The sequence below is a fragment of the Drosophila biarmipes genome, chromosome 3R (assembly GCF_025231255.1).
Source record: "Drosophila biarmipes strain raj3 chromosome 3R, RU_DBia_V1.1, whole genome shotgun sequence".
In the NCBI taxonomy this organism is placed as follows: Eukaryota; Metazoa; Arthropoda; class Insecta; order Diptera; family Drosophilidae; genus Drosophila; species Drosophila biarmipes.
This window is the reverse complement of record NC_066616.1, coordinates 12,418,734-12,442,155: the sequence shown is the minus strand read 5'-3', so window position 1 is coordinate 12,442,155 and position 23,422 is coordinate 12,418,734. Positions and strand designations below refer to the sequence as shown.

The 23,422-nt window shown below is 42.7% G+C and overlaps 7 protein-coding genes and 1 long non-coding RNA gene across 11 annotated transcripts; 4 read left to right on the top strand and 4 right to left on the bottom strand.

Moving 5' to 3' along the window:
- Positions 1 to 14: 14 nt before the first annotated feature.
- On the top strand, positions 15 to 1,499 carry LOC108031772 (histone deacetylase 11). Its single transcript, XM_017105479.3, has 2 exons — positions 15 to 218; positions 283 to 1,499. Exons 1-2 carry the CDS (start codon positions 30 to 32, stop codon positions 1,132 to 1,134), a joined length of 1,041 nt encoding a protein of 346 aa, XP_016960968.1. The 5' UTR covers positions 15 to 29; the 3' UTR covers positions 1,135 to 1,499.
- LOC108031770 (nicastrin) lies at positions 1,446 to 4,784 on the bottom strand. Of its 3 annotated transcripts, none has more exons than XR_001768590.3 (8): positions 4,587 to 4,784; positions 4,421 to 4,516; positions 3,678 to 4,364; positions 2,800 to 3,610; positions 2,530 to 2,741; positions 2,266 to 2,476; positions 2,025 to 2,125; positions 1,446 to 1,972 (listed from the first exon to the last, which is right to left on the bottom strand). XR_001768590.3 is itself a non-coding variant. In XM_017105478.3 (7 exons), exons 1-7 carry the CDS (start codon positions 4,648 to 4,650, stop codon positions 2,113 to 2,115), a joined length of 2,094 nt encoding a protein of 697 aa, XP_016960967.1. In that variant the 5' UTR covers positions 4,651 to 4,784; the 3' UTR covers positions 1,446 to 2,112. The 3 variants fall into 3 exon arrangements, 1 of the variants encoding a protein (XP_016960967.1); XR_001768589.3 differs by having other exon boundaries at positions 2,028 to 2,125; XM_017105478.3 differs by having other exon boundaries at positions 1,446 to 2,125.
- Positions 4,785 to 5,126: 342 nt separating this feature from the next.
- Positions 5,127 to 5,889, bottom strand: LOC108031774 (60S ribosome subunit biogenesis protein NIP7 homolog). The gene is made up of 2 exons (XM_017105483.3): positions 5,745 to 5,889; positions 5,127 to 5,693 (listed from the first exon to the last, which is right to left on the bottom strand). The coding sequence occupies exons 1-2, from the start codon at positions 5,798 to 5,800 to the stop codon at positions 5,207 to 5,209; spliced, it is 543 nt and encodes a 180-aa protein (XP_016960972.1). The 5' UTR covers positions 5,801 to 5,889; the 3' UTR covers positions 5,127 to 5,206.
- A 298-nt stretch (positions 5,890 to 6,187) lies between these two features.
- Positions 6,188 to 15,118, bottom strand: LOC108032012 (sodium-independent sulfate anion transporter). 2 transcript variants are annotated; one of them, XM_017105812.3, is made up of 6 exons: positions 14,642 to 15,118; positions 9,669 to 10,292; positions 8,459 to 8,706; positions 7,290 to 8,061; positions 6,930 to 7,232; positions 6,188 to 6,868 (listed from the first exon to the last, which is right to left on the bottom strand). In XM_017105812.3, the coding sequence occupies exons 2-6, from the start codon at positions 9,805 to 9,807 to the stop codon at positions 6,366 to 6,368; spliced, it is 1,965 nt and encodes a 654-aa protein (XP_016961301.1). In that variant the 5' UTR covers positions 9,808 to 10,292; positions 14,642 to 15,118; the 3' UTR covers positions 6,188 to 6,365. The 2 variants fall into 2 exon arrangements, with proteins under 2 accessions (XP_016961301.1, XP_016961302.1); XM_017105813.3 differs by having other exon boundaries at positions 9,669 to 9,855.
- Positions 15,119 to 15,776: 658 nt separating this feature from the next.
- Positions 15,777 to 16,473, top strand: LOC108031001 (uncharacterized). Its single transcript, XM_050888846.1, has 4 exons — positions 15,777 to 15,828; positions 15,885 to 16,040; positions 16,096 to 16,263; positions 16,318 to 16,473. The coding sequence occupies exons 1-4, from the start codon at positions 15,778 to 15,780 to the stop codon at positions 16,471 to 16,473; spliced, it is 531 nt and encodes a 176-aa protein (XP_050744803.1). The 5' UTR covers position 15,777.
- A 70-nt stretch (positions 16,474 to 16,543) lies between these two features.
- On the top strand, positions 16,544 to 17,560 carry LOC108031000 (uncharacterized). The gene is made up of 4 exons (XM_017104200.1): positions 16,544 to 16,594; positions 16,972 to 17,127; positions 17,183 to 17,350; positions 17,405 to 17,560. Exons 1-4 carry the CDS (start codon positions 16,544 to 16,546, stop codon positions 17,558 to 17,560), a joined length of 531 nt encoding a protein of 176 aa, XP_016959689.1.
- Positions 17,561 to 17,898: 338 nt separating this feature from the next.
- Positions 17,899 to 19,151, top strand: LOC127011575 (uncharacterized). Its single transcript, XR_007764654.1, has 3 exons — positions 17,899 to 18,010; positions 18,075 to 18,453; positions 18,512 to 19,151. It is a non-coding gene; the product is annotated as an uncharacterized LOC127011575 (long non-coding RNA).
- Positions 19,152 to 19,334: 183 nt separating this feature from the next.
- On the bottom strand, positions 19,335 to 22,980 carry LOC108032226 (uncharacterized). Its single transcript, XM_017106089.3, has 4 exons — positions 22,447 to 22,980; positions 21,401 to 21,547; positions 19,762 to 19,938; positions 19,335 to 19,552 (listed from the first exon to the last, which is right to left on the bottom strand). The coding sequence occupies exons 1-4, from the start codon at positions 22,589 to 22,591 to the stop codon at positions 19,461 to 19,463; spliced, it is 561 nt and encodes a 186-aa protein (XP_016961578.1). The 5' UTR covers positions 22,592 to 22,980; the 3' UTR covers positions 19,335 to 19,460.
- Positions 22,981 to 23,422: the final 442 nt, after the last annotated feature.

The window sequence follows — 23,422 nt, the reverse complement described above, 5'->3', positions numbered from 1 at the left end:
GATGTAATTCACGTAGTCTGGAATTCACCATGAAGCGTTTAACCGAGCGAGTGCACCACGAAGAGATCGAGTCCGAGGAGGTGGTCTGGGTGAAGCGGGAGGACGCCCGCTCCACCAGCAAGCTGCCCATCGTCTTCTCCCGGCAGTATGCGGTGCGCTTCGCTGGCCTTGAACGCCTACATCCATTCGATGCGGCCAAGGGCAAGCACATACAGAAGGTCCGTGTGCGTAAGCATCCCTAACTTCTTCCGGGTGTACAGAGTATCCGCTATTTCATCACAGCTCCTATGCGCCGAACTGCAGCTTGATGGCGGCAGCTTCTACGAGCCCAAGGAGCTGAGCAAGGACCAGCTGCGCCGCATCCACACCCGGGATTACCTGAAATCGCTGCAGTGGAGTATGAATGTGGCCTGCATCGCGGAGGTGCCGGTGATGGCCTTTGTTCCCAATCGCTACATTCAGCGGTCCTACTTGCGTCCTATGCGCTTCCAGGCAGCCGGCTCCATTTTGGCCGGCAAGCTGGCCTTGGATTACGGTTGGGCCATCAACCTGGGCGGTGGATTCCATCACTGCTGCTCATACAGGGGCGGCGGCTTCTGTCCGTATGCGGATATCTCGCTGCTCATCGTCCGGCTGTTCGAGCAGGAACCTTACCGAGTCCGCCGCATCATGATTGTGGATCTGGACGCCCATCAGGGCAACGGACATGAGCGGGACTTCAACAACGTGGCAGCCGTCTATATTTTAGATATGTACAATGCGTTCATCTATCCGCGGGATCACGTGGCCAAGGAGAGTATCCGCTGTGCCGTGGAGCTGAGAAACCACACCGAGGATGCGTTCTACCTCAGGCAACTGAAACGCTGCCTGATGCAGTCCCTGGCCCAATTCCGTCCGGACGTGGTCATTTACAACGCAGGCACTGATGTGCTCCGGGGGGATCCACTGGGAAATCTGGCCATTTCGGCGGAGGGCGTGATGGAGCGGGATCGGTTAGTATTCAGCGCATTCCGCGCGTTGGGCATTCCTGTGGTCATGTTGCTGAGTGGAGGCTACACGAAAGCATCCGCCGGGGTCATCGCCAGTTCCATTGTTAATCTCCGGCAACAGGGATTGCTAAATGAAAGGAATTGAATTATTTTGGACTTTATATTACCAAGGTACTGCCATACGAACTATTTGTGGTAGTGGTAAGTACATTGTCAATTTCTTCAGCACTTTGCGAACTTCCTTAGCTTTTTCGAGAATAAGGAAGACACTACTCCATTACGCTAGTAAAAATGAGCTGCTTTGGTAGCCACTAAGAGAAAATAACTATTCGTAACTCCCTTTCCGGTTGGCTTGCCTCAATCGTTGGGATCTCTGCTGAAGGATTTGTATAACTGAGAGCTGTGAATGAAAGTGCATAACCTGATGGCTACAGAACTTGGATAATAAGACAGTCGTTTACACCTTATCAAAATTTATTAAACATATATTATTTAAAGTCGTTATAATAATTATTTGTCTTCTATGAAGTGACGATTTCAGATCAATAAGTTCAGTATCGCAATGGATGCAAAAGGTATAAGTATTTCCAGTGTTGTATGATTTATAGCAGATTCTTGTCAATATTTGTACAGACGTCTCTTCCTTGGCATTCTCAGAGGTTCAATTTAGTTTATCTCTATGTACAATGCAAAACGGGCCGGACAAGTAGAAAGAACTTCATACGTAGGTTAGGTTTTGTCGCAATTGGTTAAATGTCTATATATGATACAACATAGTCGCTAGAGGCTAAATTACTTGTTTAAAATACAAAAATACATATAAATAAAGGTTTGCTTAATGGTTTAAATAAGACGAGTTAGAATATCATTTTAGTGTCTTTGTTAAGTCTGTCTTTAATTGTTTCAGCTGCCAATAAGCTCCGGCATGGCCTCAGATTTAGTTCCAGATTTTCCCGGGCTAACAGGCCGTCGGTCGCGGCAACCTAAAAGGGCACGCATAAATCAGAGGCTTTAATCGATCGATTAACGACTAACTACTTTGAAACTGTAACGATTAGGCATGCAGAAATCTGTGGAATGAGCAGCTGAACGCGATGATGTCGTCGCTGTGGCAGTTGTGACCTCAACCAAATAATCTAGAAACAATAAATTTGAAATAAATATTACACAGAAACAAAGATAAAATTAGGCTCCGACGATGATATGGGTTGCAGTTCCCCGAGAAACTGATGAGCAAATTGGCGATGACTAAGTAGGGACATCTGAAGTGACTTACGCGGCATTGCTAGCCGGCAAATCCTCGAAGAGGACTTCCGATCGAGAGCTAATTATGTACACCAGGCAGAAGGAGATGATCAGCACCACAATGCCAACGCTGAGAGTTGTGACCTGGTGCACATTGGACGGACGCAGGAAAATGCGCGCACTGAACTGTGACCAGGTGGACTCAGTCCATGTCGAGTAGTTGCCGGAACTCCAATCGTAACCTACAAGATGTATGAATTTAATACGTACTAGATTTAAGAACATAAAAACTAACCATCAATAAGAAAAGCTGGACTTAGGGCGTGGCTGTAGTTCTGCGTGGTAAGACGGCACTCCCCGATATTGTTGAAGCCGGCGAAATAGTGCAGCGGCAAGTCGGTACAGTTTTCTTGGGGAATGTGTGGCTGCGTCTGCGACAAGAGGTAGCCCAGCATTCTGTATGTGTAGCCGGATGACTCTTGAGATCCGCCCAAGACGCTTATATAGCTGGTAGAAGAAAAAGAAGATTGATATAAAATCCAATACAAACAAAATCTATACTTACCGCATGGGGGGCAGGTTTGTTAACTGACTGCCCGGATAGGACGCGGCCTTAAAAAGTGGACAGTCTGCTGATTGCAGGAAGCAGTAAAGGAACTCATCCGACAGAACAGGATTGGCCACTTTGGTGCCCGTGTACTCCTTTCCAGTAAGTCTCTGATACAGCGCGAAGGCTAAAATGGAGGAAACGTTGCGCACTTTCATTTGCAGTGAATCTGCCTTGAAGGTCTTAAAGTCGTTTATTTCCGCCAACTGGGTGAAGTCCTTGCTGGTGTTCCCATAGGTGAAATCCACATTAACCACATCATCGTAGATTGAGTGGTAATATTTGTTGGTCGGCCGTGAGTTCATAATCAGAACTGGAAAATGTTGATCCCGTCGTAGAAATGATTGCGCCGATGTTGGTGGTATGTGGGCACTTAATTCACCCTGGATGTTTAGGTTGAAACCATAGCGAGGCGACTTTGCATAGTTGTTAACTTGATCTAGAATTTCCTTAGCCAACGAAGTTCCATACAGCATATGCAGCTTAATTGTGGTTATATCGTCCAGTGTGCCAATGTCCAGCATAAGCTCAATATTGTCGAAGGTAATAGGTGGCCTGCCTGTGGACTCTGGTGGGAAATGGAGGTTCTCCATATCATAAACGAATCGCTGCGAGCCAATGTAGTCGTAGGATTCGCCATTAAAAGTCACAAAGAGCACATTTCGCAGGGAATCTGACAAAGAGCTTTGGGGCGGCACAAGCTGTCGCAAAAGATGCGCCACCTGGGTGAAAACAGCAAAGCCCACGAGGGAATCCATGGCTCCTAGACCTGAAAATTAAGGAAGGCATGATAAAACTCACACATACATTGCACATATTTTATAAATCACACTTACCAACGCCATCAAACATAGTGGCAGTGTCCAGGCGGCAGGATACGAGAATAAACTTTTCATTCGTATGTACTATCTCAGTATTGTTCTCGGCGGCTGGTTTCCGGGGGTACAAGGTGGCGTAGACATTGCGACCCTCGAGCGGATCGCAGTATTTGCTGCCCCCCAGGTTGTTGATAAAGTTGGTGCGCCGCATACAGACCTCGGTGTTGACTGCGGCCGACATAAAGGACTTGACCTCGACGGCACACAGACTGCGCAAGGCGTGCGTCTCGTAGTTGAAGTTGTTAAAGTCCTCAAAGCACTTCTCCAGCTTTTTGACCTGGTCCAGATCGGCTATGTAGTAGATGGGGAAGGGAAAGTCCTCGTGCAACAGGCCAGTGCCCCAGGGATTCCAGTTGTTGGCTGGATTGCTGGCATCGCACGTCTCGCTGTTGTTTAGGTTACTATACTGATTGGGGCAATTAAGCTCGTGCGAGAACTGCTTCATCTGGTTCGTCCGGTTAATCAGCAGCACCACGGAGATGTTCCTTGGACCGGCCTCCTTCAGGCGCATAAGGTTGTTGCGTGTGAACAGATGAGGAGGTATCATGGGGGCGTATGGAGGCGATGGTGGGCTGGCCAGAAGGAATTCCAGGTCGGCCTCGACGTTTATCAGATGGAGTACTCCCACGGAACCGGAGTAGGTGGCTGTTGGGAAGGGGATTAGGAGGGGGTTTTCTATGGATATTTTCTATTCGACTCACAGGAACACCCAGTCTGGTGGGTGCCATTTAGCCGGCGAAAGCAACTGGCTCCTCCTATGGGCTCGTACATCTTATCTCGCGTTCTTTCGCCTTGAGCTGTGGACAAAGAAAGTTCGAATTAGATGACTCAGGTTCAGCCGCCGGGCGCCCGAATATAGCCCCTCACCAGTGACAGCCCCATACAACAGTATCAGCAGCCATATTGCAGCCGCATTCAGACGCTTTTCCATCGAAGAAACCCACGAAGTCGGTAAATGCACTTGCCACTGGTTTGCGCGATTTGTTAAATTTTTTTATTATGAATTGAGTGTAGCGATGTGAAAAATGCATCAAAGTTCGATATCTTAGAATAAAAATAATTATCGAAATAAATCGCTGTTACCGGGAGACAAAAAAGTTATCAATATCGATAAATTGTAAAATAGAGATGGGCAGGCACTAGCTATGATAAATATTTTATGTACGGTCATACTGAAATAGTGCTGACAATAATTTTTAAAGCCAAAAAGCATAGTTTGACAAGGAAGTAGCTAATCTGACAGCACTGTGCTAAGGGAGGGTGTATTTGCTAAATGTGGATTTTAGTTTGCCCGCTTAAGTTTAATCTTGAGACACCTTATTTACAAAACTTCCCAATCTGGGTTTTTTTCAAGCCACCAATAGTTGACAAATAATAGAGGCTGATGAATAACAAAACGTAAAACACTCCGTTCTTCTCAGCAGTCTTATTATTAACCTAAACATGGTGATTGCTATAAAACATGTAGAAACTTAGCAGCTAGTTATCTAAAATAGCGTGTCCTCCGCGCGAATGTACTCGCCGATGTCCGACTGGTGGAAGCAGACGGTGGTCATGGGATCGGCGGTCTTGCAGTCCGTTGTGGAACGGGCCAGGACTCCGAATCCCAGGGGCAGATCGTTCATGGAGTAGACCACCACGCCCTGGTACTGACCGGCGTTCTCCGTAATGCGACCGAGTCCGGTTTTGGGGATGTGGTTGCCGTAGAGGAACTGCTGCTCGAAGGAGGGCTTCACCCACACCTTGTACTGGGCGTAGGGCGCCAGGTAGTAGAGCGCTGTGATGTGGAACTTCAGTTTGTTGGTCTTGGAGAACTTGCCGAAGCAGGTGCCCACGCAGACCAGTTGTTTGTAGCCGAAGCACTCGCTCAGCTTCAGGATCCGCTCGGACACGTAGTAAACCCGGTCGCGGTGCTCCCGAAAGCAGTATGTTCCATCCGGGCGGTCGATCAACTGCTTCACGTTGGTGCCAATGCTGGAAGTTAACTTGTTAGCTACGTTCTGTTGGTAGATTCAGTTTACCCACTATTTGGACAGGTGCTCGAACAGGATCTTGGCACGTTCGTCAGTCAGGCGTTTCATTTTAAGTTAATTAAAGCCGAAATGAGGAGAAAAACAAAACGTTGAAGTTTTACACGTGAGAAATGGTTAGTGTTGAGAAGGGAGCAAAGTACGACACCTTGCAACACTTGAAACAATCGATAGCTCTTATCGATTGTTTAGAAGTGCTGTGTAGCGTCAATACCAAGTGTTGTAAAATATGTATATTTTCAAATTGAAATTTAAAAATTAATTTAACTTTCTTAAATTGTAACTCACTCTACAAATATGACATGAATTTACCATAATTATCAACAAATTAATAGAAACCTAAAATTTTAGTTCATTCTTTATAATCTATTAGTTTAAAAAAATATGACTTCATGTTTCCCATTAATTTTCTTTGTTTAACACAAAAAGAAAACCAAACTTTTTTCATTCGTTTTTAATTATTAATTAAAAAATAAACTTATTTGGTCGTCTTACAAGTACTAATAGTGTTTGTGCTGCGTCTAATACTACACAATTTGTTCACATTCTATTTACACATAAATAACAAACACTTAGACTAAGCCATTTGTATCACGTGTTGAGGTGGCGATGGAGTTCAAGCCGTCTCCATGCGCTTCTGTACGTAGTTCCGCTCCTTCAGCAGCTCGTCCAGCTGCTGCTCCTGGTAGTAGACCACGAACTGAGCCGCCGACACCTGCTCGAAAATGGAGCAGATGCTCGGCTTGAGGTTGTAGAAGAAGAGCAGTTGCCCCCGCTGGTTAAAGTCGCTGATCAGCGAGTCTATAACCGTGGCCGTTGTGAAATCAGCCCCGTAGACATGAGAGGCATCTATGACCACCGGGACATTTTGTCTGATGGACTGCTTGTTCACCAGGTTCCTCACATAATCCACAGATGGGAAAATCAAGCAACGATCGGGAGTGATCATGGAGTACTCCACACCCGACTGAGTGGTCAGGAGCTCGGTGGTTAGCTTCGGTCTTGCCGCGTGGTACAGAATGAAGATAACATTCAATCCCACTCCGATGAGGATGCCCCACTCCAGGGGCAAAACGAGGCAGGCCACGAAGGTTCCAACTCCAGGCACCAGATCACTTTCTGCAAGGTTTTAAAGTTACATTAAAGTATGAATCTTCTATTGGCTGAGTGAATAACTCACTTTTCGATCTCCACATGGGCTTGACCACCTTGACTTCGATCATGAACACCACTGCAGCTATGATGATGGCTGCCAGGGTGGGGCGGGGAATAAAGTAGAAGTAGGGGGTGAGGAAGAGCAGGGCAATCATCACCAGACCGCCGGAATAAATGTTGCTCAGAGGGGTGCGGACTCCACTGGCATTGTTGACTGCTCCCCTGCTCAGGGCTCCAGTTCCTGGGAAGGCCTGGACAAAGGAGTTGAAGATGTTGGCCGTTCCAATGGCAATCAGCTCCTGAGAGGCATCCACCGGCTTGCCATTTGCTACAAGGATGATCTATTAGCAAAGAAAACGATTTAATTTGGTGTATAATCACTCACCGAAGGCTTTACAGATGGCTATGTTTTCCATGAGCGAGATCAAAGGAATCACCACCAGGCCCGAGCCCATGCTGTGCACCATCTCCACGAATCCCAAGGCCACCCCATTGCTGGTTTCATTGGCGCTCAGCGAGGTGGGCGGCAACTGGAGGCTGGGAAGTCCAGGTGGGATGTCTCCCACCACGCGGAATGGAGCTCCGTGCTCCTCGCTGTGCAGCACATAGCCCATGAAGCAGCAGACCACCACCAGGATGGCGTTCCGAGCAGTGCCCACAATCCAAATGATCTTGTTCACTGCCCGCTGAAGAGGTGAGCACTCCGCCTCGTCCGCAGGTCCGATTCGGCAGGAGGAGAGACTGCGCATGAGCAGCAGAACCACAATGCAGGTGAGTCCCAGCACCGTGTCCCCAGCCCGCGTGTGCTCGATGTTGTGGAACACCTGTGCCCAGATCTCCACGAAGGTGTTACCCTTGGCCGTGATGCCCAGCACACTTTGAATCTGCGAGGTGAGGATGATGAGCGAGACGGCGGAGGTGAAGCCCGACGAAACTGGGCCGGAGACAAAGTCAATGAGGAATCCCAGTCCGAAGAGGCCCATCAGCAGCTCCACGATTCCACTGAGCAGGCAGAGCAGCACCGACTTCTGCCACGACCCCTGGGCCGCCTGGTAGGTGAGCAGGGCCACAATGGCCGAAGGACCCATGGGCACATCCTTGCAGCTGCCCAGAAAAATGTACACGAAGCAGCCCACAAAGGAGGCGTATAATCCATACTGAAATAAGGGAAGGAAAATTAGTTATTGTTTTACAGTTTACATTAATCGAAATAAAAACGAAAATTCAATTGCACTTTAAATCAATATGGAAAGATGAAGCGGCCTTAAAAATTAGAGAGGAAAATAATATTGAAATTGATTTATAAGGCGAAAGTAGTCTAGCAAACGGAGAATTGTAGACCAAATGATCTTTGCTTACTTTTGTAACTAAGAAAACGAGTTATTACTGAGTGTTGAAATAAATTGATAAACAGTTGACTACAAAATACTAAAGACTATTAAAAATCACATGTTTTATTTTTAATTATCTTGTGTCTTCACATAAACTCATGGACACTAGTGAATACATTTAAATGGAGAGGTTCATAAAATCTGTGATTCATCTTGGACTTACAGCTACTGGAAGTCCGGCTATTCCCGCGTAGGCCAGCGCCTGCGGGATGACGGTGAGACCCACGGTGATTCCGGCCACCAGGTCGCCCACTGCATCCTGACTGTTGTACTTGGGCAGCCAGCCGAGGATCGGCAGTCTCTTGTGCAGGGTTTTGCGATTGAAGGTGCGTCGCTGGCAGTCCTCCAGCCAGCTGCGGGTGCAGTCCAGAGTGCTCAGAGGGGGCTTCACCTTCTTGCCGTCCTCGGTCACTGGAAAGGTCAAAAGAAAGCGTACAAAAGTTAGTCAGAGGTGGCGGAAATCAAAAGAGGGTTAATGAAATGACTAAAATGCCTACGATAACAGAACCAATTCATAATCACGTACTGCAGGTCGGTTTTTGCGGGTTCCCACCCTCGCATATTATAGTATTTCTGTTTTGCTTTCAGTTATTTTAATTGCTTTAGTTTTTCACTCTGATCTACGTGAATTTCATTGCCAAGGCCCAAGCTAAAGCTGAGCCACTGAGAAAACGTGGCAAACAATTGCATTTATCACCGAGTGGAGAGCACGAGGCGTATACTTGATGCCCCGTTTTTTGCTTGCCAGAAAAATTCGCTGGATTCCAGTATTTTAATTGCAGCTAACAGGGAACTAATTATGGAATCAAATTGAAGTTCGCAGCTTTAAGTTTTTTTCTAAATTAAGTAGCTTGGGTAACAGCAGTTAAAAAGATTTCAAACCCTATATGTATTGCCTCTCGTGAGTCGAACAAATCATTGCCGTAGAATCATTATTTTAATTTGAGCTTACAATTCATAATTCTCCGGCTAATAGCCAAAAAATTGCTTAAGCTATTTAAGTCACTTAAATAATCTACGGTAACTCGTCAAAGAAATAATAAATAAATTGTATTTGCTGCTCTTGCTTGCCTCACGTTAAAATGAACATTTAGTTTAGGTGTTATAAAAAGACTTGTTGCATAATGCATATTAATATTCATTTGTTTATAAATGCTAATCTTCTTTATTTCTTCAAATTGCACACTTTAGAGTAATCAATTGTACTTATTTGTTTGTGGGGAGTTAGGATAAACCTTACTTACTTATAAACCTTACTCCCATTTAAATCCTACTAACAGATCTAATACGTATCCTTGGTCTACCTGATTTACTTAAAAATATCTTGAGATCCCTCAGACAATCTCTAATTGTTTTTGGTGGCATAGACTTACGGATGAACTCCTTGGATCCCTGCGATCCCACGCTGTTGCTGCTCCCGTTCGGTTCCGTGAGGTTGGTGCTGATGCTGATCGTCGAGCACTTGAATCCGTCGTTGAAGTAAACGTGATCCGAGGCCGGGTTCGACTTCATCTTTGGGGCGGGGGTGTCGACGATGGCAGCCTCAAATCAAAACAAACACTGCGTACGGAGTACAAGCTTAGTTTAGGGTCTCCGAAAAGTTATAAGAGCCGGCGGATGACACCAGGTGACACTAGATATAATATGTGGCACTCATAGATGGCTGCATCTAGGGCGTACGGATGTGCCGAGTCGGTTGTTTAGAGCGGTATCTGAAAGATGCTCGTTGTTCGGGCGCTCAGTTCTGCTTGCTTGGCTCTTCACACGGCAGCGTTTCGAACGAAACTGTTTTGTACTTGATGCGAACCTTGTCTTTTATAAAAATCAAAACTTTGTTGTCGTCTCGCTGTTATTGTTCTCGTCGTCTTCGTCGTTTTTGTTAACTATTTTCGAGTCGGGTTTAGTTTCGGGTCTCAATCTGGCCTGTTATTGTTATTGTTTTTCTTTTTTTTGGGACCCGGGATGATCGGCATTGTGTGGGTTGTGAAACTGATAATCTGACGAGGGGAAATGGAGAAAAACTCGGGGTCTAATCGGAAAAAAACGAGGTTCCCATAGCGTGATTCGTTCGTCTCTTTCGAGCACTTGCTGCCCGGGTTTCCAATTTCCCTCTTTTTCTTCGGGCAGCAGAATGAAAAGGAAGTTGTAAATTCTTTTCGAATCAGTCCGTAATTATTTGCTGGCTCGGCATTTCAGGGAACACTCGGCGAACACGTGAGCTGTTGTTTATCATTTCACCGCCTCTCTCTCTGGGTTGTTTTTGAAACAAATGGAATGGAAAGTTACCCAGATACCTTATTAAAATTCGGGACTTTTTAGGGGGAGAAAATGTTCCATTCATTGCAGCCCCAGGTAGAGACTACTTCTTTGTCTTCAAGCAGTTTCTAGTCGGGGGTTACCTGCGGTGTCAGTCAGGTGTTAAGATCTGACCCAAACCAGATTCGACCGGACCACTCGGCTGCAGACAAAGTCACTCTCCAAATGCGTGACCGAGTGGTGCACATTGGTGCACCTCAGAGACTCCTCAGACCTTTGCTTCAATACAATTACCATAAATGCATATATTCTCAAGTGAAATTAACGAGCTATTGCCTTATTAACAAGTACTCGACAGTGCTAATTGCTTCTCTTTTAATGCGCCGACTTGCATTAATTTCCCAGACATGATAATCAATTTCATACTGATAAATTTGGCATGCACTTCAGGAAACACATTTTTCAGTTGGGCTAACAAATAACTACCATTTCTAAGCCTTCACATATTTCTGCTAATCTGAGGCAAGTCCATTTCACAAATAGTTGTTGCAACTTGCAGGTATTCGGAATATTTCTAGATGAACTTGACACTATATAAGCGCAGACCCTTTGGTGGCCAAACAAAAGCCGATACCAAAAATGTCATGGGTAAATAAATATTTAAATGTTCGGCTTTAAGTGACAGCTTGGGGTCGAATTGTTTTGCTATGGAAATCGCAGACTGTGGGCCAACTCTGCGACACATCATTTGTAAATGCTTGAAATGCTTTCAAAACTGTACCAGATACGAGTCAAAGGAAATAGATTGATACTTTCTACACACGCTGGCTTAAAGGCCTTAGAGCTCTGCCCATAAAATATATTATTTACGGCGCTTTAGATTCATTGCACTTGAAATTCAAGATGAACATCGAAATTCAAGCAAATACGCCAAAAACTTCCTAGACAGCTGATGCTGTGACAAATGGAAATATTTAAATTAATTGAAACGGGCTGTATGTGATAAAAGGCCATAAATATCACTGTCTTTATAGCCCGGCCAAGTTCAGAGACGGAGAAGCAAGTGGTTATGTTTTTGATATCCCATGTTCGAGGGGTTTATTGGGCATTTAAAAATGCAGAGTGTTGAATGGGTAATAAACTACATTTAATGGATTGTAATTTATTAAATGCAACAAATGTACAGAAAGTAATCTCAAAGTTGCTGTAGCAAAAATATATTATTTACTGGGTATCGCCTAGGTCTCGACATTCGTCGGAAATAACTCCCCTACACGTTTTCAAACCACTTTATGTTTGGGGCTTTTTTCGTGGGTTTTTGTTGTGCATTTGTTTCCTAAACGCAGTCCAATGACTTGAATACTATCAGTCAGCTGGCCAAATAGTATAATTTGATTCATGTAGCTACGTCAAGATGCCGGTAACTGGTTTTTCGGACCTCAGAGATCCGATCTTGGGGGGGAGACCGCGATCTTGGGGGATTCTCCAGCTGCTGAGATTTCGGCTAATTTTGGATGATGTCAAACGAGCTGCCGCTTGGCGCAACGAAAGTCTTCCACATATACACCCCAAAAGGCATTCCCCTTTGTCCGGCTTTGTTTTGGTTTATTTTTAACTACTTAAGCACACACTTAGAAAGTGAGCGAAATGTGGGCGTGTAAGTCAATTGGCTGTGAGATTTGTGCTAATTGCCATTAAGTTAAAAAACTTCCTCAACAAAGTGATTGCTGGTATGCAATTAAAGAGTGCTCGCACGCACTTAAATGTTGCATATATCTCGCCATTGCCACGTGCTCGAACTCTTCACCCCACAGGTGGGCGACCTTTCTCCCCAGGAATCTGGGTCTCAAGAGGTTTCCGAAAAATACAAAATTCATTTTACACTCCATTTGGGTGAAATCAAAGATTGCGGTTTTTGTATTATTATCGCCTTATAATCAAGTTAATAAGCCCACCATAAAGCAGGAAGCACAAATGATCAATTAATTGTTCAATTACATTTGCTGTTTCGTTTTTGCTCTACCCTTTTTAAACTTGTTTGTTTTTCGTTTTTGCCCTCCTCAAATTACAGGGCCAATTGCAAAATATATTTCGCATGACTTCGGATTCAAAACAAAAGGGCGTGGTCGATGGCAGTACGATCACATCGAATGTCGCCCATTTCAATGAAATGCGTTCGTTTGTTGTTTTACTTTTCGGTTTTTGACTGTTTTGGCTCTATTCGCAGCCCAATTATATCCGAAAGCTGTGTTTAACACGGTGCAAGGTGGAGAAGGGGTGTGTTCGGTTGGCTTTTGCACACTTACAAGTTGTCGTAAGAAAATCACGCATACAACATGTTGATCCGCATGCAGAAACATTTGTGTTGGCTTAGATAACCGGCACAGTTCGGAGAAAATTACCAAAGGGACTGGTTGGTTGTTTTGGCTTACAAAAACAAGGCTAGTTTATTTGATGGGCATAAATAGTTTTTAAAACTGCGGAACGTGATCGTGCAAATAGAATAGTTTTCAGATTTAGTGACCCAACACAATCTATCAGTATCCAGTTGCAAGTTACTTCTCTTTTCGACCTTCATATGGAATGTGTTCTAAGAATAAGCCACCCACCCAGTGGGCTTATTTTTAGCCCACCTTTTGTGAAAGACTCAATTGTTTAAGTCAATGTTGGAGTCATCCGAGGCGAATCTGTCAAAAATGTACTGTTTATTTACCCAGAATTTTATTTGCAGTTAATTTGCTGGGAACTCCGTTCTAGGAACAACGTTTGAGACTCTCCAAAACCTAAACAAACGAATTCCACTGAAGCAACTAAATAACCTGCTAAGAACCACAATTGCGGTTTCCTCGTTAGTTCATTAAATTTTGATCAAATGAGTGATTAATCGCATGGTAAACAAAATTAAATTTGAAGTGCCATAAAACGGGTTTAATAATCCATATTAGACGACGACCAGACTATGCATTCGCTTTCAGTTTAATGGTCCCAGGGGGAGAACTGCTACCGGCTTTTGTTTGATTTGAATATTTATGACTTGGTTGTTTTGATTGTTTATTTTTGATGGTGTGCGGTTTTGATAGGCTGGCGATTTTTATGCAAAACGCGTTTCCCCCACGATTACGCATCGAAGAAAACCGCAACCGGAATCTGTGCGGGATCTTATCTACCCAAGTCCAAATACTTGCAGGCCCAAAGCTTCATTCAGATTTCTGTATCTTTTGTTTAAGATACGCAAGTGACGCTCAAGTCAGAGGTGATTAAAACCGAACTGAACCAGTTCAAGCCGCAATACATTATATTTTAGCACGGAGAAGCTCTTAAGAATATTTGGGAAAGAATGCGGATTATTAAAGGCGGAGGAGGATGCTAACACCTTAGCTATCTTAAGAAAACTGTCCTTTTTATTGCAAACTTTATTGCAGAACTGATGGAAAGGGTCATTTATTTATATTACACTATAGACTATACTAGAGCTATAGACTAGACGCAAACTGCGAGCGCATGTTGGGGTTGGTTAGCCGCCCAATTTAGGGAACCTCCGCTCCGAACACGTTCTCGCGCTTAAGTCACGTAGTCTATCGCCGAATTCGCATGTCCTAAGCCATAAGCACTGCCCCATTACAATCTCTGGAATGCACTAATTGGGCAGCTAAACTGCTACTTTACTGGGTAAGATAGAAGGTGTTTTTACTCGAAAATTATTAGGGATGCGCTAACAGAAAATCCATCGAAAATAAAACCCAATGATTCACTTAATTGACACTTCATTGGGGAGATCATAAAATTAGCAACTCTTTTTGGCCTCCCATAATGCCAATTAGCATGTGGCGTTGGCTTCGGGGGAGTCGTAAACAAATTATTAATCGTTCAGTGGTAAATGTTAATCGACCGTTTAAATTGCGTCAATGGGCTGGCCAGAAAGGAGACGCTAAAAACCGCATGCGGGCCAAATCGGTTTAACAACTTTCGCAATGGGATTTTCGCTGCCAACTGTTTGCGTCCGTCCCATTGACAGTCATCTCTATAGGTCGGCGCCTCTATAACTCTGTCACTATCTGATGTCAGAGGGGAAAAATTCAGATGGGCTTACCTCTGTCGGCTGCTCGGAGGGGGCGTAATAGCCCAATTACACTTGGAATGCCTCTGGCTCTATTGAATTTGGCTCAAACGATTTGTGGCCACCGGAAATGTGATTTTTTGGCTTTGACTTTGGCGCGCGTCGCACACACCTCAAATCTAATTTTGTCCCCTTCGGTTCTTCATTGTCTGCGCGTTCTGATACTATAATAGTTGTTCGAATATTAAAACGGCACCACTTTCGGAGTTTATTTTTTGCGAATGCCAAAATTTGCATGCAAATCACAGCCGAAATGCATCCATAAAGTTAAAGCAAAAATGGTGGGCTTATGAGTTATTCGCACACACGCGATGTCTGCGCTTTGCTGGGTTTTCCTCGACGATCCGACGGATCGCACGGCCGAATCGGTTAGGTAAATAGCCGTTACTGTTGTTTCAGGTCTTCGGTCGGGTTTTCGAAAGCCCTCGAAAGTTGTCACCTCTCGGAGGCCGCCGGTCGCGTAATTGTGCTCGGCAGCGTGGCGCTGTTTGTTTTTGTGATCCGAGAGCCGAGCTTTGGGAGCTTTTCATGCCCAGTTTCCCCATTTCTCGCCGCTCTTTCTCCAGTTCTCTTTCTCTCTGTGGGCTGTGGGAAATTTGAAAGTAACCGCCGAACGGGGGCCAGCGAAAGGCGTTGGCATTACAAAATAGCCAACTTGTTAACATATTGATAACTTTGCGCTGCATTAAATCTACGCCAATCTATTTATACCCAATGCCGTGCATTTAATCGATTAAGGTTGGATAACCGATCGTTTGGGAGCGCTGAAAATGCAGTTAAATGGATTTCATAGTTAGTTGTTAAAATGCGGGCTGTAATTCATCCTTGGTATTTGACACAGATTTTGTATCCGCACTTTTTACTTGTGGATTGCTATTACCGCAGATTGAGTTCTTATCTTAGGTAGTGTTTTTTCGGTATTCATCATAAATTTTGAATCAAAAAACGATTTAGTTGTTGTGAATAGTTAACAATTATTTACTCATTAAATAAAAAAAGTCTTTTAATTGCCAAACGATAAAATCAGGACTCATTGAGCAATAAATTGCTATATTTCAAATAATAGGAACTAGTATCATTTAGTTTTTCAGGTCTGCCGATCCGATATGATGTGCGTTTGTTTTATTCGTCTCCTAATAATGTTGTCGGTATTGAAACTGGTCAGTACTGAGATCAAAGCGCTCTATTTTACCTTTTAATAATAAAACCTTCAAAGATTTCCACTCGAACCGAATTTACGAACTTTAAGTGTGATTCGTTGGATAAGGAGTTTTCCGATTTTGAGTATTGCTCTATAAAGGCTATAAATCGATCCTACAAGTACGTTACCGTAAAGGTCAAACTATTCCAAGTTCCCGTTACCAAAGTAAAGGTACGTGGTCCCATATATGCTGAACTATTAGTAAGACAATGTACTGATTTTTCAGGTTAGCTTTGGGCTCTACAAGCGGTTCAGTGGTTATAGGCCCTTCCTATACAACGTAACCGTGGACGCGTGTAATTTTTTGAGAAACCGGAAGAGCAATCCGATAACTAGCTACTTTTACGACTTTATCAAGGATATATCCAACATGAACCATACTTGTCCCTTTGACGTATGCATTTTAAATCGATTCTTAAAGAGGTTTTTTAATCTGTTTTGTTATCAGCACGACCTTGTTATGGATAAGCTTTCCACGGAGTTGGTAAACCACCGTCTTACGAATGTACTTTCCTTTCCAGAGGGAGATTACATGGTGGAGATGCATTGGATTGCTTATGACATAACCCGCGCGGTGGTCAAGTTATACCTTTCTCTCACTTAGTCATATATATTTATCTGTGATTAAAATAAATGTAATAGGAGTAACTTCGTTTTCCTGAGGCAATGCCAAAATGATTTTACCGGATAAGTACAAAATGGATGGACGTGGAAAAAAAGTTTCGGTAGGATAATATGGTACTTTTGGTGATCTTCGAACAGGCAATGTTCCCTTGTGCCAGTCGACTGCAAAATGCTGATCATCTCTTTTTAAAAAATATAAATAACGTTTAAAGAAATTAAAATAATCGCACTCATTATTTGATTGCAGCCCAACCGTATCCATTCACAAATATCGCTTGAACTGGAAGTGCACAATAATTAAAGGTGACTGGCGCATACTGGAAAACTGTCTTTCAGTTTCACTTTAGACATCCCTAAGCTAAAATGTATTCAACAAAATGTTTTTGTTTAGGCTTTCTGCTGTTTTTTTCTTCAACAAATCTTGTCGGTATAGGGTAAACCCTTAAGATACTTTTTTATATTTCAAAGATATTTATAGATCTATTCCCTGGTTGAGTTTACAAATTTTCAATGCAAATCTTTAGATAAGGAAGTGGCTGATTTCGAATACTGCATTCTTAAATCAATAAATCGGACATCAAAATATGTCTCCGCTAAGTTAAAAGTGTTCAAGTTGCCCATTAAAAGTTTAAAGGTTTGTGTCGCGCAAGCCCCAGGATCTTCCCCAGTTATAAAATTGTAATTTTCAGGTTAATTTCGGACTGCACCAACTGGTCAATGGATATAGACCTTTTCTGTATAATGTTACCGTTGACGGTTGTAAATTCATCAAGAACCAGAAGTCCAATCCAGTCGCCAAGTTCTTTTATGACCTTATCAAGAACATCAGCAACCTGAATCATTCATGTCCCTACTATGTAAGAGGATTGTTGGATTTTAAGCCCGAGTTACAACTTTTTTCCCCTCCGTAGCATGACATAATTGTGGATAAGTTCTCATCAGATATAGTTAACTGCCGAATTCCAAAAGTATTGCCCTTCCCGACGGGGAACTACATGTTTGAGGTTTATTGGACCGCCAACGAACGATACCGCGCGATTACCAAGCTTTATCTTTTTCTATATTAGTCTAGATTGTTTTCCCGGAACAAAAGAAAATTTTACACACACTTATAAAGAAGTAACTTTGGTATAACTAGCACCAAAGTTACTACTTTATAAGTGTGTGTAAAATTTTCTTTTGTCTCTCTTATTGAATAACAATGAAAGTATCTAAGTTTGAAACTTATCTGTTTTTATTAAGAATTGCGATAAATGTATGTTCCAGTCGACTGCAACAGTAAATATTTTTTTTCCAAAATATCAATAATAATGCAAGAATTTCAAATAATTGATGGATTATTATCATCACTTTAATTGTCACCAAGCCAATTATTCACAGACGGTAGCTGAACTGAATAGGGTGACTGCTGTCTACAAAAAAATGTTAGTTTAGTTTAGCTTGGGACCCCCGTGAAAATGTATTTAGTAAAATATTTTTGGCTTGGTCTATTTTTGACTTTGTGTGGAATAAATCAGGTCAGTTATTACAAAAGTTAATCAAAAAGAACTGCTCTATTAGACACTCAAAATAAAGTTACAGGTGTATTCGCGACTCGACTTTACAAACTTCAAGTGCATATCTCTGGACAAAGATGCGTTCGAGTTCGAATATTGTTTTCTGAAATCAATTAATCGAACATCAAAATATGTCTCCGCCAAGCTAAAAGTGTTCAAGCTGCCCATTAAAAGTATGAAAGTCAGCCGGACAGACTCATAGCTAATGGATCTATGGATGAAATGTCTTCTTCCAGATTAACTTTGGAATGTACCAGCTGCAGAATGGATATAAGCCCTTTTTGTATAATACATCTATTGATTATTGCAAGTTTGTGAAGAACCAGAGGTCAAATCCAATTGCCAGATACTATTACAACCTTATCAAGGACATCAGCAGCTTGAATCACTCCTGTCCCTTTAACGTAAGAGTATAATACGTTTTTCAGTTGTATAACGACTGTCATTACTATCTCCATGTAGCATGATTTTATTGTGGACAGGTTCTCCACTGAACTGGTGAACAGAGAACTCCCAAAAATCGTGCCTTTTCCAGCTGGGAAATATATGTTCGAGACGCACTGGACCGCCAATGAAGCATACCGCTGCATAACCAAGCTGTATTTGGAGCTTTTGTAATCCGAAACAAAATTATATACACAGCCCTTTGGTTTTAAAGGTTTTTATTAAATAGTATAGATAACAGCTACGAAGAAAACGGTTTTAATGAGAGAAGTTCTTAACTGGCCCGGCAACTTTGAGATGAAATCGAGACAAGAGGTCAATGTTGCTGCAGCCTCAAATATTATTTGACCTATTATGTATTTTCTTATATTCGTTTTTTATTATAAATTTCTGATTGTGGGCTGTGAGCTCGTAAAGCTAATTATCTTGAGTACATACAAAAATTAAATGTTTCACATTTGTAATTGCAATGTAAGCGATCTGAATTCACAGTGCTGCAGAGAAGTTGCCTATCTGTAGATAATATCTTTGGTTTCCTGGTTATTCTTGGACACACGTACACACATATAAAATTACAATAAAATGGTGCCAAACATCTGATCTAAAGTTACTTCTGGTTGACTAGTGTAAGGAGTACTGACTAAGGTCGATAGGGGATCTATAGAAAACATTTATCAGATATTATAAGTATGTATATTGTATATAACGCAACTTTTCGTGAGAAGCGAATAAATTTGACGGTGGTACATATGAAACTTATACAATAGAACGACCTTTAGGCTAATGGCGACGAGTATCTGACTTTCTTAATTTCCTTTCATGGTTTTCAAAGATTCGACTTTCCTTTGTTCATATGTGAGGGGGGAGGGCAAGATGACTTTTGTTTCTGTTGGTTTCACTGAGGCACATTTGATGGATCACTAGGGGAGATAAACGCCAAACTACTTCGAGCTCCGCCGGTCGCCTTCTAGAAATGCTTTCGCATGTGGGCGGATACCAAGAAGGGCGCCAGCAGCGAACAGATCGAGACCAAGAAGCTGACCAGGCCTTGGAAATTGGCTGCAAGAAAAAGGGGTTGAGACTTAGGAGCAGGACTTAAATACATGCTGATAATGGAAAGAAAAATAACAAATTAAATTAAAATATATTTATTTATTTGACAATTGTGTGTAAGGTAACACAAACTTTGTAAGTGTTTATCTTATTAGGTTTCGCGCCATTGTTTATGTATAAGAAATCTATATTCTTGGGTATGTGCATGTCCTTACCGCCACTGCAGATGTCGTGCAGGATGTCCTCCACATAGCCGTTGTCATTGTCGCAGAGGCACAGCTTGGTCTTGCTGGACATGAACTTGGCCACTCCGATGGTGCGGTTGCTGTTCTCGTACTGGCACACCATCCCGTCCTCGCAGTCGTTGTTGCTGTTGCACTTGTGACGCAGGCCTGCCAACGACAAGGAATACAAGAGTATAGAACTTTAAGGGTGATCAAATATTTACTACACATTACATTCAAACTCTGAACAAGATACTGGATATAATCAATCTGTTAGAACCTTTTTCCAAAAAAAAATGGAATGAAAAATCCATCGATATGTATATTTTTGAAGCTTCACTATTTATAAAGAAATATTATGTGTGTTAACTAGAGTTTTTATAAGACTACCTTATCGAGTATATCATTAAATTTGATCTCTATCCCAAAGTCGGATATGTATATCTTTGAAGGCTCTCCCTATATTTATACTTAATACAGATTAAATAGTATTATAAAAACACACAATACTTTAAAAGATCAGCTCCGCACAATGTTACAATATTCCCCGCTAGAAAGAGATCTGCCTTGGACAGAACCCTTTCCCAGTGCCAAGCTCCAAGCTCCGGACATATGCATGCAAAAATCGCGTACAACATTTCTCCTGGGCTGTGCATGTCACAAATTGGCACTGCGGCGATTCCCATTACCATTTGCTTCCCATTTGGGCCCTCGTTTGGGCTCCCAGTCGCAGTCACGACATCCTAACATAAATCCGGCATCGACATTGCGCTGCCGTAAAGCGAGAGCCTCCGCCATCGCAATTGCCTCTCGGTCCTTTTGGGCGCAGCTAAAGAATGTCCTGCATGCCGTAAGGACTAGAGGACAGAGGACTGGAGGACTGTCGGACCAGAGGGCCAACAATGGCGGGCACAGAGCCCAAGGATCCTGGGAGCAAGTGTGAATCGCGCACGAAAACTAAATAAATAAGCAGGCAAATAGTGAAAGGGAGTGGGGCAAGACTACTTAGAGCACCCCGTATCCATCCGGCAGGATGCTTTGTTTAATTCTCATTTAGGTGGCGCCTTGGACACATCACCTGAACAGCACTTGATGCTCAGGCACAGAACCGAGGAGGCCTCCAAGAAGGCAGCAGCCCCTTAAATAATAAATGTAATGTGCATGTCTTAGCAATTAGTTGACTTTTGTTGGCTGTTCTATTTCCAGGATCTAGCTAGGGGATTCTACAAAAGTAGCTGCACAAATTCATGAAAAGGAATATCTTATAACACGAGGAAATATAATAGTTACACCGAATTAATATACACAATTCACAAGGCTGGGACTCATGGGGATCCTATCTCTTTTGTTTTCATTCCCAATATATGATAGGTATCAAAGAATATCTAATACAGCTTTATTTTAACATTTTCTGGGTTTCAAATTAATTTAATTAATTTTAGGTATTATTCATATAGTTCATTTAGGAACTGTTTATTGTCATACCTTATTGACAACTTAAAGGATATGTTGTAAGCAGCCTATAGAACTAAGATAACATGTAATTTAAGCTATTGGCTTAATATTTAGTATACATTTTATTCTTCTATGATGGAAAATATAATTTAAAAAGTGTTTAACAGGTTATTACCTTTCAGGACATCCGGACAGTTGCCCGCCGAAGGAGGGGAGTCGTCGCCGCAGAGGCAGCGCAGCTTGTAGTCATTGGGATCCTTCACGCAGCTGGTGCGATCTATCGCCGTGCAGTCATCGTGGGCACTGCACTCTCGTCCTTTCACTAAAAAGGACAAATTAGCAGGGAAAGATAAGGCAAATTAGTTGTCGGTTTGCTCAGCTAATGGCCCACTAATTGTGTGATTATTGCCTGGTATTTTACCAACTAATCATTGCTTGTCGGGCTATCTGGGTACCTCCCTGTTTGCCAACTCCAATCACAGAGCTATTACCACCCCCATCGCCACCCCTCCTAATGTCGGGGATTTGTGGAGCGTGGGTTGTCATTGCACTTGAGTGACTTGTTTGATCAATTCCCGATTCGGATTTGTGCTCGTACTTTGTTCTGTGTCGTGTCATTCAATCGCTGGCGCTTTGCCATAATTATTATTCCATTTATTTATGGGTGGCTACAAAGTCAATCGAATGACAAATGATTGGATCAGACAAACTTGGCTGTTGACTATTTGTAGGAGTACTTATAGGAGTGTCTTAATTACCAATTAATTGGCTATCAGTCAAATTGAAGTTGGGAGAACAAATCATTACCAGCCCCAAGACGATTTCGAAATCAAATCTGCTTGGAAGTACTTAATCCTAAACTCAAAAATGATTTGTTTTGAAACCACAAATATCGTAAGATAAGTAGTTTAAATTTATTGTTAAAATAACCATCAAAGCATATTTTCTGAATATCACAATAAAAAATTTTACAACTTCTCAATCTTATTTACTTCACAAAAAATTCCTCTGATATTAGATTTGTTTTATATTGATTAGACTTCAGACCATATATTCAATTTGGAAGTATAATAATCATAACTACATACATGCTATCAAACTTATGGTAGGTTTTCAAGCGGAAATCATTATATTTGTGGGGCACTCTAGAGCCCTGGAGCCCTCTTGACCTTGCCAGCGGCTTTTATTAGAGTTTTTACTGCCAACCCCGGGGGCTCTTACCAATGGGAACGTGTGTGGGCGGCGGCTGGTTGTTGGTCTTGCCAAAGGTGGTCAGTGCCGTGGAGCTGACCCCGAAGAGGATGATGAAGATGCCGAAGAGCATGGTCAGGCTCCCGCACTGTGTGAAGCGCTTCAGGGGCTGCATTCTGTAGACGCAATTTATCGAGTTTTGGGTCGAGGCGAAGACTGGGAGGTGGCCACTTGCCCCCGAAGAAGGTGATTTCGGGTGTTATATAAACTCACAGGACCCCGACTGGTTACACACGCACTTTGAAAGCTTGAAAACTGCCCACAGGCTTTAAAGCGGTTTCCCCAACGTTTTTCGTTTCTATGTCGGTGTGTTTCGCGGGGTAATTTTATGCAAATTTTCACACCGAAATTGTTTCCGCTATGCTAGAAAGTCCGAAGCAAAACAAAACCGCACGAGAGGCGTCACTCCAAAAATCTCCAATACTTTGGGAATTCGGTTTCGGTAGCTCCACTCCTCGCTGGGGCCTTGGGACCACGGTAGCTCCAACCAGTCGCCTGCGCGTTCGAAATGCAAGTGAAGAATTCGCGGCGCACACGGACCTTAAGTTGGTTCGACGTCGCTGGCTACTTGGCGCTCGCGCACACCGACCTGCCCCCCATTCACCTGCCCAGCCACCCACCCTCAACCCCTCACCCCTGCCAAAAACTCACTCACCTGCTAGCCAAGAAGCAAACCCCTTTCTTCAAAGCACGGGAGCTTCTCAGATACTCTTCTTGAACTCATAATACATTAAATTAATATAAAAAAAACTTCGTTTAAGTAGGCTTTAGTTATTCTATTTAATAGATATCAACTTTTTTAATAAGCATTCATTATATCATATTAAATATAATTATTTAATGATTATACATTAATTATAAGCCAAACTTTAACTTTTTAAATATGTTTTTAATATTTTGAATTGAATAAAAATTCAAATGCGTTATCTTATGGTTAGTTTGTTCT